Here is an 18200-nt window from a genome sequence, read left to right as displayed (position 1 = left end):
AACAGTGATTTCCTGACCCAGTGAAACAATAACAAATAAGAAATGACAAGCCCAGCAGCAGTTCCCAGAGAAGGGGTCAACTGGTGGCATCAGCCTTGAAACATCTGCCCATGTCAGATTCCATTCCATCACCTCAAACCTTTGGTAGATTTTTTAATATTTGCTCAGATTTTTATTTTTCTTATAAATCTATTTTACAAATGTCATTAGTGGTTTTTCCAAATAAAGTAGGCCAGATCTTCTTGCATAGGAACTAGCAATAGCAATAAATAACGAGCAACTTCATCTTGGACATTTACCTTGATCTCTTGAATTGTAATTCAGAGCACAGCCTGCTCTGGTTCTTCTGTATTGCCCTTTGGAGAAATGTATCTCTGTCCACTGACTAACATAGGTGTATGTTTAAAATTTGACTGTGTCACTACTTCTCCTGGAATCAGTGGAATTACAATGACACATGCAAACTTAAGGGGTCACCAGATTGTTGTAATCAAGCTGTTTTGCTATTATTAATATTTCTACTTTAGTTAGGAGGTGCTAATAATTCTTTTTTTTTTGGTGGAAGTATTAATATAATTTCATAAAAAAGGCTGCAGATGCCATTGTCAAGAGTTATGTCCATTTTGAATAACTTTTTCCTTTTCAAGATATCAGCACCCTATTACCACAGCCACTACCCTCTATTTTTTGGGCAGCTCTGCAGATACTGATGTGTGTCTTATCAGGTAACTTCACTGAATTCCCCATCATGCTGCTGGTGCAGCACTACTACAGCTGGCTTGCTAGCTTTGCAGTCTGGATGTCATAGGTGCATTAAATTGCACTGCCTAAATTGAATGTCTCCAGAAAAAAAAAAAAAAAAAAAAAAGTCTGTGACCATATTCCTCTTGCATAATTGGATATGGAGTGACACTATTTTGGGAAGCCTTGTTCTGCAAGACATGAAAAAGCTTTGTCTGAAAGCAAATGTTTAAAATGACTCATCACATTGGGTAGCTGTTTCACAGACCTATGAGACTTTTTATATTCAGATATTCTGAGCTATGAGGCTTTTTGTGATAGTACGGCTGCTTGTTCCAAGAGGACTCAGCTATTTGGATTGGCAAAGTCCAGAAACTCTAACTTTATTTAGAGTTCTTCAAGAAGGTTGTTTTCATTTAAGAGCTGATAACCTTTCCCGTACTTTTAATTCCAAAAACATTACAAGTGCCTCTCTTCTTAGAAAAGATGCCATTCTCATAAGAAAAAAAGGAGTTCTCATGAAGAAAAACCCAATAAACAAACAAAAACAACCAAAGACAAATTATTATATGCCTGGAGACTGCTACCTGGCACTAAAAACTATATAAACTAGAAAATAATGTAAATTTTCTAATGTAGGTATCAAATGTAGGCATCCAGAGAGCACTAAGCCTTGTATCATAAGAGGAAAGTAAATGACTGGACTTTAAAATGAAAGTCCAGATAGGGGATAACTTTGCTGTTACTGCCTATTTAGGATAAAATATTGGATGCCTAACTTGTGTTTGAAGATAGTGTTTTAAATTTCTTCAGAGCATATAGAACTGGGTCATTTTCCTCTAATTACTTAGTTATCTAATTATCCATTAATCTAATCTAAAATCCCTAATTTTTAGTGGTTTAATCAATAAGTCTATTTTTCTGTTTTCCTGCTGTAAATGAAATAATCTTGAAAAAGTAAACTTTGCTGAAGAGGATGGCAAATATAGAATAAATTGTATCTGCTCCAGACAGGGATTGCAGGAACATCCCTGTCTGCAGTGGGACAATGGATAAAGTCCATTATTTGCTGCTTTGCTGCACCAGTGGTTTCAAGATAGGGGAACTGCCTTACCAGAAATTGGAATAAGGCCAGAGATTCATGGCTGCCAAATTGGAAAAAAAGCTACTTATATTGATTTTCTGTCAACACTGATGTGGACTGGGTTCAAAATAGTGATTTAAATGTAAAAGATTCTTCATTGTTATATACTGATTACATTTATAAGGTCTTTTATTGGACCAGATAGTCCAAAGGAAAATATCTTCTGCTAGCCCATTACAAAGGTAAGGTCCCTTAGTGAAAACAGAAGAGAATGCATATTTGGAGATGAAGAACCAGACCTAGTCACAGTTTCTTTGGAAATATGTATGTGATCACATGCTGTTGGACAAAACCAATCCTGTCAGCAAAGCCACTATCTGCTTAGTAGGTAAAATGAATTTTTTTCCTTTAAAACAACATATGCCAAAATATATCTGATAATGGATTCCCTTCCAGAGAAATTCTGGTTCCTCTTTTTGTATGCTGTCTTTGCTTCAATTTATGAGACACAGATAGTGATCTTTCCTCTTGATTCCAGGAAAATTATACTTTAAAGTTCTGTCACACATTCATGTTTTTGCATATACGTGACAAAAATAAACAATTTTTTGTTTTCAGAAAAAAGATACAGTTGAACAGAAATTTATTTTCTCCCATAGCTTTTCTTAACGGAGCTTAAGCTTTTCTTTCTGTAAATCCCAAGCTGCAGCAAATAAAAAACTGATTTTCGTGCTGCTTTTTGTAAGTTCCTAAGCCCATGTAATTACACACACTCAAACTTAGGGTCCAAGAACTCAGTCTTAAGCTGTGATCTAATGATATAAACTAGATCATGAGTGGTCCATAAGCGCTAGAAGAACTAAAAAATGGAATGTACTGGCAATCTTGCTACAGATGGTGCCATACATACCCCAGCCCAGGAGGTAATACCAGTGCAAGCGCTGCTCCTCAGCAAACACTGCCACCACGATCAGCGTGTGCAGGTAAATCCCCTCACACAGCATCCAGAAGTAATTGCAGCCCAGCATGTACTGATGAAAGAACTGCAGCACTTTGCAGCTCACCTGTCAGACAAATGAGAGAAAGTCACACACTTGGCCAGCATCTTGCATTTAAGTAGGCAAAGACAGATGTTACTGCTAGGCTATGAGGAAGCAAAGGGGAACAAAAATTCTCAGCTCTTTCTGCTTTTTGGGCCTTTTTTCCAGCACCTGTCAGTGAGAAGGATTTTAAACCTTTATAAATGAGATTAACTAAAGGAATTAAATTAAACTAAATGAATTTAAATTAAATGAAAACCCTCACAAAGTAGAAGACAATTATGATAACAACACACCAAAAAGTATCACAAAATAAAAAAATTTCCTTCAAAACACTGTAATCTGATGGGTTTTTTTTAGAACTGAAACAAACAACTTGTTCTAGAAGTCCAGGGAGGACTGTGAAAAAGAGTAACATCAAGCTCCAATTTGGGTGACTTCCTTTTGATCAAACTTTTCTAAGTTTTTTTTCCAGGTCTCTTCTAAGCCAGAGTAATTTACTGTTTAAACAAGCCCCAGCTCTGAATGAATTCCTCTGGAAAGTGCAAGTTTTGGTGACAGCAGAGATTCTTTTTGTTGGGTACCAGGGATCCTGCCTTTGCTGCTTTGAGAGGTGACTGCTTTGCTGTTTTGATGAAATTACAAATCGACAGGTGGGGCTAAATGGGGCTGGTGAAGTGGATCCCACGCATGTTTCAGACAAGGCTGCAGACACAGCCTTGTGATTGTGATTGTGGCTACAAATTTCTGGGAAGCAGTGGGCAGATGGTGGAGGGAACCACGTTGTGCCCACTACTGGAGTGCCAGCTGGAGAGGGACAATGCTGCTCCTCTCCTGGATGGGTCTTGTGCCCATTTTCTTTCTTAGGGAGGGCAGGGAGGTCCTTCACCTGCACTCCCTTGTCACCACAACCCAGGAGGGCCAGGAGGAGTGGGCAGGGATTGCTGTGCTGACAGAGACCCACTGCTTCTGGGGAGCACCACATGCTACCTGGAAATGTGAGGTCACAGCAGTGATGGCAAAGTGACAGTCACCACCTGTGGCCACAGGAGAATGCTTCTTTCCCTTAACTTCTGCAAATGTTTTCCAAGCTTACTTCCTGGGCTGTACAAGATGTCATTAGGATTCACTTTTCTCTTTCAGGAGACACTTCTGCAGTTCAGCAGATAGGGGACTGCATGTTCTGCATTTGTCTGGACTGCCCTTGTGGATCAGAAAATCTTCTCACTCATCCAGTCCACCAGCTTCTGTTGCTGAAGAACATTCCCAATTGCCCAAACATGTATTCAGTTCTGTTTCCATATTTGCAGTGCAGGTTGGTGTTCATCAAAATATAGGTTTATTGATAGGTTAGGATATAGGATTCTGACAAGATTAATGTGAGGAACTGATTTTTATTTTTGGGTAATTCATGTTTTTTCTTGCTATACAGGACAGAACAGACTGTTACTTCTTTTTTTTTTTTTTTCATACTGTGGCTGAACAGTTCTTAAAGGTGTGTCCAAAAGGGTTGTATACTGAACCCAACCCAACCCAACCCAACCCAATCCAATCCACCACCAATACCACCACCACCAAAACAAATGCTCCTTTTTCTGTGGGCGAAAATGTTCTTTAAGGCTCTTGTATCATTCCTGGACTGTTTTTCACAGTATAAACATACATATTGTCTTTTTTCCCAGCCCACACTTTATGCAGCCTCCTAGATAGTGGCTTACTTTTCTCCCTTCTCCCCTTACTGATCACCCATCCCTACAAGGGCTGCCTTGCCTGGCAGATGCTTCCCTCAGTCTGCACACAGATTCAGGTGCCACCTCCCTGGCATCAGCCAGCTACCCCAGCCTCTAAAACATAAGCAAACTTCATTATGTCACAAATGAGCAAAGGAATAAATAAATGTTCCACTTTTTGACAGCCTGGAAACAGACAGCATTGTCCTGCATTGTCCTGCACTGTTCTGTTGATGGCTATAGTAAGGGGAAGCGGGAAAAAATTATCAGGAAAAAATTACCAGTCCTCAAAGTCTGGTAACCACCTAAAAAAGCAGCTTTTCTTGTGCTTCTGGAAGGATGTCCAAGAATGAACCTCTTTTGGCAGAATGCAATGTGGAAAGAAACTCAATCTGTGAGCAAGGAGGCTGCCCCTGGCCACATGTTTTAATTGCATTGATGGTCACAGAAACTGAGAAAAGTTCTTTACAGATCTGCAGGACAGCATCCAAGAAAAAAGGGAGAATTATTGCTAATTCTCCTTCCTCATAAAAGTAACCTGCAATAACTTTAAATTGTGGCATAATTACTCAGGGGCAAAAGGGGTAAACAAGAATACAGTCAGTCACATTCTTCTTAGTTGCAAATCTTGCAGAGAGTTATGGAACTCTTGTAAACACCACAGCTGCAGTATGCAACAAAAGCACTTCAAAAGGATTCTGGAACATTTCCCAGAGGAGAAATAAAACAATTTACTCTTCTTTTACAAGAAAGAGATAGAAACAGTGTCTATGATGTTTTGCAGGGCATATTGGCATGTTATAAACACTGTTAATGTTCCAGTCCTGCCAAAGCAGTCCCACAGGTTCATCTGCCTAGGCAGGACCTTGCAATTGCACAATAATGTAATTGGCATAGTGCTCTCCCCAGCTAATCCAGCAGCCTCTCATCACATGTGCTTGTCATTTCTCTGCTAAGGCTCTCCTTGGTTATTGGTTTATAATTTATGGATAGAAATCTGCACCATTAATTACCATTGCTACTCATCAGGGTGAGTCAAGACAAAACCCTCAAACTACATAAACCCCAGAACTCCACTTTCAATGGTAATAACAAAATTTAATATGGAAAAAACCTGCTAATTGTCTGAAGAGGTGTCCCACTAATTCAGTCAGAGCAAAAGGCTTGACTCTGTTTGGCACAGTAAAGTTGTATAGATTCCCATGTGTGCCCATTCCTGCAGTGCATTCCTGGGTAAAGGAACTCAGGCTGGCAGGTTGGGAGCTCTGTGTGTCACATCAGTCCTTGTCAACTCCAGAGAGCCTGCCCTGTGGAAAGCAAGTGTGGGAAAGCCCCTCAGCATGATAATAAAATGTCTCTTCTCCAGTGCTTGTTATCCATGGAAATGCCCCCCACTGACTTTTCAAATAAGTTGCTGAGAACAGGCCAGCCAGGGTTATCGATTTTAAACCAAGCCAGCTCTAGGAGCCATCACTACAGCTGTGCACTTCTTTGTTTAAAGGGAAATAAATATGTTTGACCTTACCCCTCTAGTTCCTCTTCACTTCTGGAAACCTCCCCAGTTCATGGCAGCCAAGAACCCTCCTCAAAGAGATTACAGCTTGCCACGGAGGCCAGCTATAATTTATTAAAATTCAGTTTGAAGGCAATGCAATATATTCTCAAACATCCTAAACTTAACATTTTAAAGGAGTAGCTTTAAGTTGGATTACTGCTCTGCCTTAAAAAATGGTGTTTTTCTCCTAACTATTAGAACACTATTCTACAAAAATATTCCTAACTTCCAAGTACCCATATGTTACACAAATAAGCAATAAAAGGATTTTCCAAAGCAAGACTGTGCTAAGTATTGTAGCTGTAAATCACTGGCTATCAGAACATCACACCATTATACAATGTATCTGCAATGAATCATCCACTAAACTGTGTTCCAGTCAGAAACCTGGCATACTGGGGCTTGGAAGAAGATTAATGTTTTAATATACTTTAAAACCATTTACAGAATAAAATGTACACAGTTTCTCAGAGGGCTCCTAGGTTTTGTGTAACAAGACAGTAAAATATGAAATTAAACAACAGGGGATATTCTTAGCAGCATGTGTGTCCATGTCTATGCTATAGCAAAGCAGCCAGCCCAGATTTACACATTCTGGACAGGATTTACTAAGGCTACATCTGCACATACCTGAGTCCTGGCTGCTGTAGCATCAGCTCTCCCTGGGCTGCAGCTTTGAGCTCTCAGGGCCAGAGGGGCTCTCACAGCACAGGGTGCAGTGGCCACTGGCTCCTCACCTGCAGGATGCACCATGGCAAGCAAGTGGGATGCAGGGTGTGAGGAAAAGCAAAACAGCCTCACCATTCCCAAGGGCCTTTATCTGCTTGGTTTCTGAGTGGTGTTTCCAGAGAGAGGCAGCTTTTCAGGGAGCCATGGTAGATATGAGCCTGACTGATGGAGGAGAACAGAGGGCCAGCAAAGAGGGAGAGAAAACAAAGGCAAGGCAGTATAAAAAAATAGCACAAGATGGTGCAACTGGCTCTTCATTTGGACAGAATCTGCTGCCACCTTCTCCCAGCGTAGGGAGAAGAAGAGAAGGGAAGGGTAGGGATGAAATCCCTGATAAAAAATGTAAGAGCTCCAGCTATTCCAGGCTCCTGTCCTCTACCATGACACCTGAGCAAGAGCCACCAGGCACAGGATAGGACAAGGCAGAGGTTTCTCAAATCTGTATCCAGGAATAGCTGAGGTCTGGGCATTGAGCCTTGAGCCAGGACAGTTTAATTCTGCATGGAGTTATCTAACAGCCCAGTGCACCTACATTGTGTTTGAGGTGTAAGATATAGAGCAGCAAAAGCATTTCCTGGGGACAAGGTACAGATATAGCTTTGCTGACAGGGATATATCCACTCACAATTCAGATAAATACTCCAGGAGTTTTCTAATGATACAACTGGGATTTGTGATACTAAACATAGATACCCAATCTGTCTCTCCTGTAATCAAAAGATAATGATAGAGATGATGGAGATTACAGTAAAATTACCTCATCCTAAAGGATATACCTAAAATAAACCAGATGGAGAGTACCCTGAATGTAATTTTGTCTATCTTTAGCATGGGGTGACTAGGTCAGCTGTACATGTCTGCAAAACAGATGTCTGAATGTAAGACATGTCTGACCTTAAATGTTTATGAGTGGTTTAATTCTCTGGATGTACTCAGGTTCTGCTCCAGGGTCCTTCCTGGGGTGACCTGCTTCTAGGTAGAGCTGCCAACCCTTCAAAGGATGTTGGGCCAAGGGGATGCCAGAAAATTCTGAAGTCAGTCAATTGTGTATATGCAAGCATAAGCTCTCAGAGGGGAGATGGTGAGCAAAGGAGCTCAATTATCCAAACAACTGACCTATTATTGGCCAATAGCTCATTCTGCCAACTAAATTTAAAGGTCATGTGCATAACTAACCCAAGCCTCTTCATGTTTAACTCCTGCTTAAAGTCATTACTGTTTCTTCTTCCATACCCTTTTTCCACATGTTTGGCTGTCATCTGTAAAGGCATTTTGATGTTATTTCATTTTTTGTCTCCTGAATCAGGCTACTTCTGTTTGGTCTTAGACACCTTCAAGAAACACAGGGTAGCAGGGCATGGTTGAAAATGGGCAATACTGCTGGTCTGCACAGCAGTCACTGAAGGGCATGTCTGACTTCGTGGTAGAGATGGGCAGGATGATGTAGTCCCTGGAGAGGAATGAGCACTCTGCATTTAGTTTAGCTGACCTGCTTCAGAGTGAGGTAAATTGTCTTGGACTGAGACACATCTGCCTCTACAGGAAGCACTGGCATTTAATCTGACAAATCCCAGTGAGGAAAAGAGCTGTGGCAGCATGGTGTCAGGGAGAGTATTGTATTTTGGGTACATTATGGTACTGTCTTTCTGTGGGGAATTCTTTTTTGAAGAATCCATGTTTTGAAGGATTTTGGAAAATCTTTCTGGGCAATTCATACTTAAATTTCTTACATTTCAAGTAGACCCTTTCAAAGGCATATTGCAAGGAAAACTTGGAGAGGCACCTTGAATGTTTCTAGACATAATTGCTTTATATTCACAGAGAAATATCAACTCCTGAGCTGCTTAAATGTTCTATGAATGTGGGAGACTTTGGGTAAAACAAAAAGTCATTAGTGCCATGTCCATACAGTGTAACACAGAATCCACAAATAGGCAACTGTTAGCATCTGCACTTGTTGATTGGACATTTAGGGAGTGGCTCCTTGGTATTTTTCTATGCCTGTGTTTTTAGGGGTTAATGACATATTACCATCTATTTAACTTTCAGTCTCTCAGATGCATTGGAAACATGCAATTGACAGCAACTTATGGTTGCCCAGGTACTATCCCAAATATTTATGTAATCTTCACTTTGCCATCTCTCCCATCTCTTAGGAAGACCAAAAGGAAAAATGAGAAAAGCCTCAGTAAGGCATCTGAGTCAAACACAATTCCATACTGTGGAAGATGAGAAGCCTTTTGGAGACTGCTGCAGCTCAGATCTGAGAGTACAGTAAGCAAACTTTCTTGAGCAGCTGTTCTGGAGACACATCATGAATTTCAGCAAATCTGGAATGGATTAACTCATTTTACATAAAGCTGGTGTGTGCTTTACTTCAACAGCCTCATGGCAGCAAATGGCCCCTGTGGCTAAATAAGAGAACCACAGCTGACCACTGCAAGAACTGGGATGCTGAGATTCTACTGATTTTGGGAACAACTATGCTGGGACTAGTCTGTTCTCACTGCCACAATGGTAGAGCTTCAGGGTCCAGAGATGGTGCAGATGCATAATGACTGGGTAGAATGACAGGTTAAATCTGACTTTTTACAGGTATTTACATCTGAAGTTTGGACTTGCACTGGGTATTTGAGAGATCATTTGTAGTGCTCTAGTGTCCACTAGAAAGCTAGAATTTTTAGTATTGCTACTCCCATGGCCTTGATTAAAAAACTTTAATGTTAGTGGGCACCAGCCTCTGTACTCTCTTGGTCTGACTAATAATGCTGAATAGAAGCATCTTACTGGTTAGAAGGCTTGCTTGCTCCAGGAGATGGGTTTTGGGCAGTACAGACAATCATATGTCTCTTGTGAAATGCATGCAGAGAGAAAGGGACTATGTGCTCCTGACTTTTGGGAAGGGTGAACCAGGAAAACCTTACAAATATGAATGCTTAGATTCTGAGAATATAGAAACCATGAGTGAGATTGAAATGAAAGCCATCTTTGAGATACTGAACCTCAGTTACTAAATAACTAGAAGACAATAGGACGGCCAGCTGAAAGTAATCCCCTCTTGATGGAACAATGTCCTCTGCTGGAGAGCAGGTCCAAAGGTCAGAGAAGACCCTGCTGGGGTCCAAAGAGTAGTTTTTAGACTTTAAAGTATAACCCACTATGGTAATGTAATGATTCTTATAGGCTGTATGCAAATGCTATAGAATTTGTATCTTGTGTTAGACTGGTTAGTGGAAGTTAGAATATTCAACATAGAAGAAGATTTATTGTATTGTAAACAGAACAATCACTCTCTTACTGCTACCACCCCTCTCTTACCTTACTCTCTCACCCCCTCACCCTCTTATTCTCTTACTCCTTTCTCTTCCCCCCATTCTCTCTTTGTCTACTCTGGACTGCAGCTGGCAGCTCTTAGCAGGACTCTGTATACCCATGCCCTTACAATAAACTGCAACTTTAACACCAGCTTATACAGAGCACCTGAGTTTGTCCCTGAGGACCGTCCACCCCAATACAAAACTCCCACACCTGCCAGAGACACAGAGGGCATGTTGCACCAGCAGCTAGGCTGCTAAACTAGCCCAAGATCTTTAAAATATATCTATATCTATACACAGGGAGAAACAGCCTCCATCCTCTCAGCCCCATGTTCAAGGGCTGAGTTAGTTACTGGTGCTGCCAGGAGGATCATGCTGTGTGTAATTAAACAGGGGCTGCTTTGGGTTCTTCCACACCAGGTCTACTACTGAACCCATGTAAGAGGGTGTGCAAACTGTTTATACATTAAGGCCTAAAGAAGATGTATGGAAATGAGATGGGATTGACAGAGATTAGAGTGTGAGATTGTGTGCCTGAATGGATGCTGAGTCCTTACTCTCTGATATAGCATGAGACCCCACACGGGGCTCCTTGGAACTACTAGTAGAGCACTGGCCCTTGCTATGGCCTCCATAAAACTGCAATAAAAATATAAACTGTCACACCATACAATGACAGAAGCTAGGCTGAAACTGCCACATAAAAGGTGAAGAGACTACAGAAGAACCTGCAGAAAGAAGAGATATCTCTACTAGAATGTGAAAGAGAAAAAAATACAGTAAGATCTCTAAAAGCTTTTGTGGAAGAGGTTCTGATTGCTGAGACATTACTAATTTGTGACCAAACTTAGCCCCACCTAAAAGCATATTTGTATGATGCCCATGGAGCTGATGAATTGCTCAGTTTCTCATTGGCAGAGCTGCCCCTTCAGGCATTAGTTGTAGCTTCCTTTTGCTCCCATCAGTACTGAGTACTAAAGTTACTACTCTTGTGGAATACAGAAAACGAAAAATACAGATCTGATGTGTAAGAGCATATTGAGAGATTTGGCAGCAGGAGTTTTATTTATATTTCTGGAGGTTTTAATGGAGAACATAATGTGCTGTCCACAGAACACCCTTCTACTGTGGATCAGTCTCATTTGGGAAGGTGATAGATGGAATATCTTCCTATAAATGCAGTTCCAGCAATAGCATAATTAATGCAGTTATTGAATAATGCAGTTCCAGACAACACAGTCAAAATTTTCAGTATATGTGAGTGTTCATACATGTCCTGTTTATTTTTGTTTAAATATCTTTGAGTCTTGTCCATTGCTTCTTCACTTCTTGTACTGCCACCTGGACTCAGATCTTTCCTTCCTGTGGTTTCAGATCCAGATAAATCCAACAGAAAGAGAGACACAGAGAGAGAGAAAATTGTATAACCAGAAAATACAAATTAAATCAGCAAATTAAGATTATTATAAAAGTGACTTGACTTACCATTTTAGACAAGCAGAATGATCATCAAAGGATTTAACTCCTAGCAGCAATGTGAGTAAGGATGTGGTACAGACTCTCCTCATGTCAATGATGCTTTGGATTGTCTCATGCCGTTTCTCCCTGGGTCACAGGGAGAATGGGGTGTCTTGTGTTAGGAAGGAATTTCCTCTCTTGTTCTTCCTGACTTTTTTCCTTGTTATTTATGAAATCAGTCTTTCTTCTTTCAAAATTATATGGATTTGTTGATATCCTCATAAATTTTGAATCACTGAAAGTATTTTCATTCAAAAACTACTGTGAAACTTTAGGTTGGAAAAAGACCCAGGAACTATTGGGGTGGAAACACATTTATTATCTTCCAGAATAAATACCAGCAACTTCATCTCTGTTTATGGCTGTTACATGAGTGGTGTCCATGATTGCTTGAAATTCAATCTACACACTTCAGTATTTCTCTATATACTACAGGTGAGAGCCACACACACATGAAGATGTGCATGTAGAAAGTGGATAAGTGCAGCAAACTAGAGGAAGTCAGAAGCAGTAATCTTCAAATGGACTTATTAAAACAGGGGGTGGGGTAGGAGTAGAAAAAATCCAAGCTGTGAAGCTTTCATTTGCTCTGTTAATAGGCATCAGCTTAAAAATATTATGGGATTTTTTGGTTTTTTTTTTAGCATTTTAAACATAAATCCTCTAAGTCTTCATGTACTCATATAGAGATTTTCTGTAATTTCATTGTATGTTAAAAATGTGCTCCTGTCTGTTAATTTTCTATTTCCAATCACAAACTTACGATTTTATTATGTTGCTAAGGTGGAAGGATACACTTTCTAGCAAGATTAGAAGACTTTGAACATATAAGCAGGTCACCTCACCTCCTTCTAATTTTTTTTTTTTTTTTTTTTTTTTGTTTTGTTTTGTTTTTGTTTTTGTTTTTGTTTTTTGGTGAGGGAAATCTAGAATGTGAGGCAAGATCAAGCAGCGAGTGTACCCTCGTCCTGTACTTGATGGTGGGACAAAAATAAGAGACCCCAAATCTTCTGGCCCCAAGTTTTGTACCTTGTCTGTAGACAGCCTTTCACTGCTGAGTCAAAGACATGAAATTTGGTTTGGAAGAAGAAATTGAAAAACAAGGCCTTTGTTCATCTAAACATCTACTTAGCCAAAAACAGCACAGTGCTTGGGTCATTTCTGTGACTCTGTTGAGGCTCCTCTTTGTGTTCTTAGCAGAGACCTGAGAGCTGAGTGTGGTACATGAACCTCTGCATCACTTTGGGGCTCCACAGGTAACCACTGGTGCCACTTTTATACTGTTTGTGCCTCAGCAATGGAGGTTGGGGATTTCATCAGGTGATGCTCAGTGGGCTGGAACCTTTTCCTGTGGCTCCATGGCTCTATGGGAATCTCAGAGTTTTGTCATTGACTTCACTGGTGTTGAGATTTCACATCCAGTAAAGATTAGGCCAAAAGCCACTAGATACAGCTTTAATGAAATCTTAAAACACAAGACTCCTTCCCATGCCCTCATCTTTTAGTTTAAACCGTTTCAGATAATTTATTTGTGCTGTCAGTAAGTATCATTCTTAACCCTGAGGTAATGATTTTACTTCAACTTAGGTGCCTGATATCATCTGCCAGCTTTTCATCTTCAAATATCAAGTGTATCTTCATTGCATCTCTTGCACAGGCTATTTATCCATGATGCTATGCAATGAGGAGAAACAAAATGTGTGATTTTTAAATCATTCTTCTGCTCTTCTATTTTTTTTTTTTTCATCTCCAGATGGTCTCTGAGACTGGTGATGTATTCTTTAGGCTATAGATTTTCTGCTTTAATTAACTTACTTAATCAGCACACCTCTGAGAGACACACGTGATCAGACAATATCAGGTGCTAATATTTAATTCCTTTCATGAAATTAGAGGCAGATAAATGGTTGAATCATAACTGAATGATCTTGTTAGACTACAAGCTGATCAGTGTTAAAATGGAACTTGAGATTACCACGTCTGCACTAATTTCACATTGGCTGGGGCTGCTGTGAGGACTGGGCACAATGTGAGTGATGGATTAGGGAGCAAGATCAGAGCTGGATGACTGAGATCTGTCATGCATATTTATCAGCTGAGGGGCTGGCACAATTTGTATCACTACTAAGAGCAGTGAAGGTGACTAATGTTTTGATTTACCGCCTCCCAAGTTAAAAAATGCAGAGATCAGGTCTTTTTTTGTGTGTTATATTGAAATAATCTCTCTTTCCATCCTGCCCCTCCCCAGTGTGTGTGCTTGTGAAGAAGGACAGGCAGTCACCAAAGCATCCATCACCTCAGGGGCTCTGCTGGGAATCAGGTAGTTATTGCTGGGAGCAGAGGAGGTCTGACACATACTTGTATGGATGGGCTGGCTGGAGCAAGTCTGGGGCTTGTACAAGATTCAAATATTTTTATTGCTTGGTGAAAGATCTGAGCAAGTTTGAGTGAAATTCTCAGAATCTGCACCCTCTCTGTGTGTTTTCCCAGATGGCTATCATTAGCTGAGGAATGGGAATTCTTGGTTTTGGCATGGCCATAGTGATTTTACTTGGGTGTTAGGATGGAGAGGAGTCATGCAGTACTTACAGGATCCCTTTTTACAAGGCCTGGGTTAGGAACGACAGCAATGAGGTGGGCAATTGTAAACATGGAGTTCAGCACATAGGAAAAAAACAAATTCTTATGCAGTGTTATCCTTTGACAGCTGAGGCTCCTGAAAAATATGTAACACATGTTGTGTAAATTAGTATTTTTCCTGTGATGTCACTTTAACAAGCTCTTTTTGGCAACAGTCTCTCAAGAATGTCTTTTGGCAAGGCGTAACTGGAAAATGCACGACTTGCATTGCAGCCATAACCTCTGAAATTTTTTGGGTTTGTTTTTACACCTGTTTAGCACCACATGCCTTTTAGACCATGTTGTAAAGACCTACCCAGCTACATTCTTAGCTCTTGATGCCTTTCTTTAATTCATGGTAATTGACATATTAAGTGGTGAAGCAGAACCCTGAGAATTTTTGGATGTGCGTGATACAAGCAATGAATATCAGGAATACTGCTTTATAAGTAACTGTTCCCTGGAGACTCTATTTCTCAAATACTCAGATGAAAATTATTTTCTACTTCAGGAATTAGTAGTGTGACAGGATGGGAATTTGGGCAGGAATCCCCTTAAATTACAGGGGGATTTGGGTTGGTATCCTGCATATTTCTAACTCCAGCTGAGATCCCAAACTGGAGTAGGTTGTTTTCCTGCTCAGAAGGAGAAGAAATCTCTTAAAATCACTGTTTTTGGGGAAGATAGGATTTATGCTGTTGTGGGTAGCAGAATTTCACAAGATAAGATTTCAGAATTCTTGTGAAATCAAATAATGGCTGCAGTTTCACACCTAAATCATCTCCCATTCTAATTCATACCAAATCCTCATGTCACCTCCTCATACATCCCTGGGGCAGAGAAAAAGGCCTCTGGAGCTCTCCATGCCCCAGAGCATAGCACCAGGCTGACAGAGGGTGATTGCAGAAAGGCAGTCATGGAGCTGTTAGATAATGCTGTGCTGCCCAGTGATCACTGAGAGCAAAAAGGTAAAACTGCTGGGTAAGGAACAGCTAAGAAATACTGCTGTCTTGCTGGGGTAAGCTCAGCACCAGGAGTCTTCTGCAGTCTGGACTGGAGCACAGGCTGTGGCTTTCTCCTCCTCTGCATGTGGAAGCCAATGCAGAATGCACTCTCCTCGAAAGGAGAGAGCTAATCTAGCCAATTGAACTCTCTTCTGCTTATTTTGCTTGCTTGCTTGATTTATTTCCCTTCTTTAGCCCCTTGGTCACCAGCCATTTATTCTTTATTTCATTACACCTACTTTCCAAGTCATTGCATGGAACTCTTCCTTTAGCTTGAGCTCATCTTTCTGGTTGGGGTCATCAGCATCCAGCAAGGCTAATCATTTCTTTTGACCTCCTTATTTATCCAGTCACCATCTTTTGGCCAGGATGTCCATGACATGCAGATCCTGGCTAGAAATGAGAGTATCTCTGTACACCTGGCCCTGATTTTATAGCCTTCCTTTAGCATCAGCTATTGGCAAATATTGAGTGTCAGATATAGGGCTGGGTTCATGAACTTTCAGTTTGATTCACTGTAGGACATGGTATTGGAAAAAACTGACCATTCTTTGGAGTTGTTTTTGCTACACTATGTTCTTGTGCTTGTTTTACCTGTATTTGTCCCCAGTACAAATCTAGTCTGATGTTCCTTTTCTGCTCCCAAGCTCTGGTGATATGTATTCAGTCCTGAGTCTTCCTTTCTCCCCATAATCCATCACAATCCTTCCCCTATGCCACTTAACCCACTTTTTTTGGGACCCTATGACATGCTTATCACTGTCTGTCTTTCTTTTGCAGCCCTGGGAACAGGACTGGTGTGACATCAGTTCTGTTCCCAGGAAATAAGAATTTCCTTATTACTGGGAACAATCTCTTCAGCTCCTGGCCACAGAAATGCAGACCCTTGTCTCTCCAGGTGCCTTTCTATGTGGTTTCTGGTACAGGGAGTCTTTTGTGATAATCTCAGTCAGGTAGATGTGTCTCAGCTCCCATTCCTGTCCTTCCTCATTGCTCTACTTGACTTTTGGCAGTCTTATTAGTCTATTAAATTGGACTGTCCTTCAGAACATGTTGCCTTTGTTGCCTTTCCTTGCCTGCCTTTCTCTTTTAGTTTTACTTTCTCCTCCTTTTCCCTCAGTATTCCCCTTTTTCATAGATTGCAGCTTTCATGTTAAAGATCCACCTGTAACATTAGTGTTTATTTCCATACCCTCACTTCCTAGTTTGACCTTGAGTGTTTGCCATCACAATGGCATCATCACCAACCTGACGTGGTGATTAGGCAGTCATTTGCAATCTCCTCCTTCTCTGACCTGTTTTAGCTTTCTTCCTGGCCCTTTTGGTGCTATTAATTATTCCTTTGTGATGTTTTTGAAGGCTCCTTAGCATTGTCCCTGCAATCTTTCTGTATTCTCCCTACTCTGCTTCACTCTTGGGCACAGTGACTCTTGGGGATGGTGCTGGGCAGGGCCAGGAGTTGGACTCAATGATCCTTGAGGGTCCCTTCCAACCCGACTTATTCTGTGTGATTCTGATAAATCAGTATTCAAGAAGGCATAACTAAGTCAGTTATCTGTGTCTAAAACCTGTGAGCTTTTTGTGTCTTCAAGCCTCTATCCGCTGTCTCTTCAGAATTTTAGAGTCTCCTAAGATTTCTGTGGCTCCCCTGTGTTTCACATTGATTCTGTCTCCTACATTTCCTTTTTCAAAGATAGGTTCTCTTACCCACTCACAGTCAGCCTTACTTTACAGTTCCTATCTCTACTTCTCTATTACAATTAGAATATTTTCCTGTGACTCTGTCATTTTTCTCATGTATGAATACTGAGAATACTGATTTTCACACTTAGACACCTATTTTCCTCTTCTCCCCCATTGTTTAGCTATCAAATTATTTTAATGCTTTTTACCATGTTCTTCCTTGCCCCTGGGGAAAACACCCCAAAAATTTCACAAAATGCCCTTCTATCCATTACCCTTCAACTCCTTTTAAAAGCCTTGGCAGCAATTAGACTGCAGGTGCATTCATAACACACCATCTATTATTCTGGCAAATACAGATTTGTTGTACACCCCATCTGTCTTTATACAAATGTCTTTGTTTTAATAATTTAATTGGAAGTGGTTTGAAGCTAGGAGTACCTCTCTTCTTTTGTGTATTATTAAATAAGATAACGGGGTCTCACTCTGCAATTATAGAAATCAAGCAATAATGTGACTATGCATGAAGCTGTTAGACACTCTACTTTATTAATACTTTCTCCTGTTATGAGTTAGCATTTCTTAGTGATGCTCATCACTACTGATTCTTTATTCCCTTCTGAAAGTACTGCAACATCTGTGATGCCAGATCATTATGAATCTTGATACCCAAAATTGAGCTGAAAATAAATGTCTGCCAGCAAAAACTTGTATGTGGGAAACTGCAATCCCTGGAAGCTGCCTCTGGAGTCAAAGGCTATTATACATCCTGAAATCATCTCTTGCTATCTGATGGACTGCCTGATTGACAGCTTCCCTTCAGCTGAAGGTCAAATATCTATTGCAGTCACAGCTAGATGATAGAAAACAGCTGAAGGTTACATGAGCCCTCTTCCCACACAGCTTCATTCTCACTTTCCTGTGATTGTAATTTGGCTTCCTCTTTGTCCTCCCATTATGAAGCACCTTGGTTTAAATCCTTTCTCTCTTCTCCCTGTAACCTTTGTGTCATGGCTTAGTCATGGAAGGGGAAGGAGGATGGAGGAGGAAAGAGGAGGAGGTGTGTTGCTGTCTGAAGGCTGCTGCAAAGACCAGTCCTTCAGAGCAGCCTGGGACCAGCCAAGACTATGGGCTGCTGATGACTCAGAGTGAGTCAGACAGGCTGACCCTGCCTCACTTG

General features: G+C 40.8%; 1 protein-coding gene across 2 annotated transcripts in view; it reads right to left on the bottom strand.

Annotated features, from left to right (window-relative positions):
* The window catches only part of CALCR (calcitonin receptor), a 143904-nt gene that overhangs the window by 20755 nt on the left and 104949 nt on the right, over positions 1-18200 (bottom strand). For both annotated transcript variants that reach the window (XM_056485660.1, XM_056485661.1), the window contains exons 7-8: positions 14304-14430; positions 2736-2889 (exon numbers count right to left, since the gene is read on the bottom strand). In XM_056485660.1, the coding sequence (XP_056341635.1) occupies positions 2736-2889; positions 14304-14430 (281 nt within the window). The remainder of the gene's footprint in view (positions 1-2735; positions 2890-14303; positions 14431-18200) is intronic.

Source organism: Oenanthe melanoleuca, chromosome 2 (assembly GCF_029582105.1).
Source record: "Oenanthe melanoleuca isolate GR-GAL-2019-014 chromosome 2, OMel1.0, whole genome shotgun sequence".
Classification (NCBI taxonomy): domain Eukaryota; kingdom Metazoa; phylum Chordata; class Aves; order Passeriformes; family Muscicapidae; genus Oenanthe; species Oenanthe melanoleuca.
Note: the sequence above shows the minus strand (reverse complement) of the source record. Positions and strands in the feature narration are given on the sequence as shown.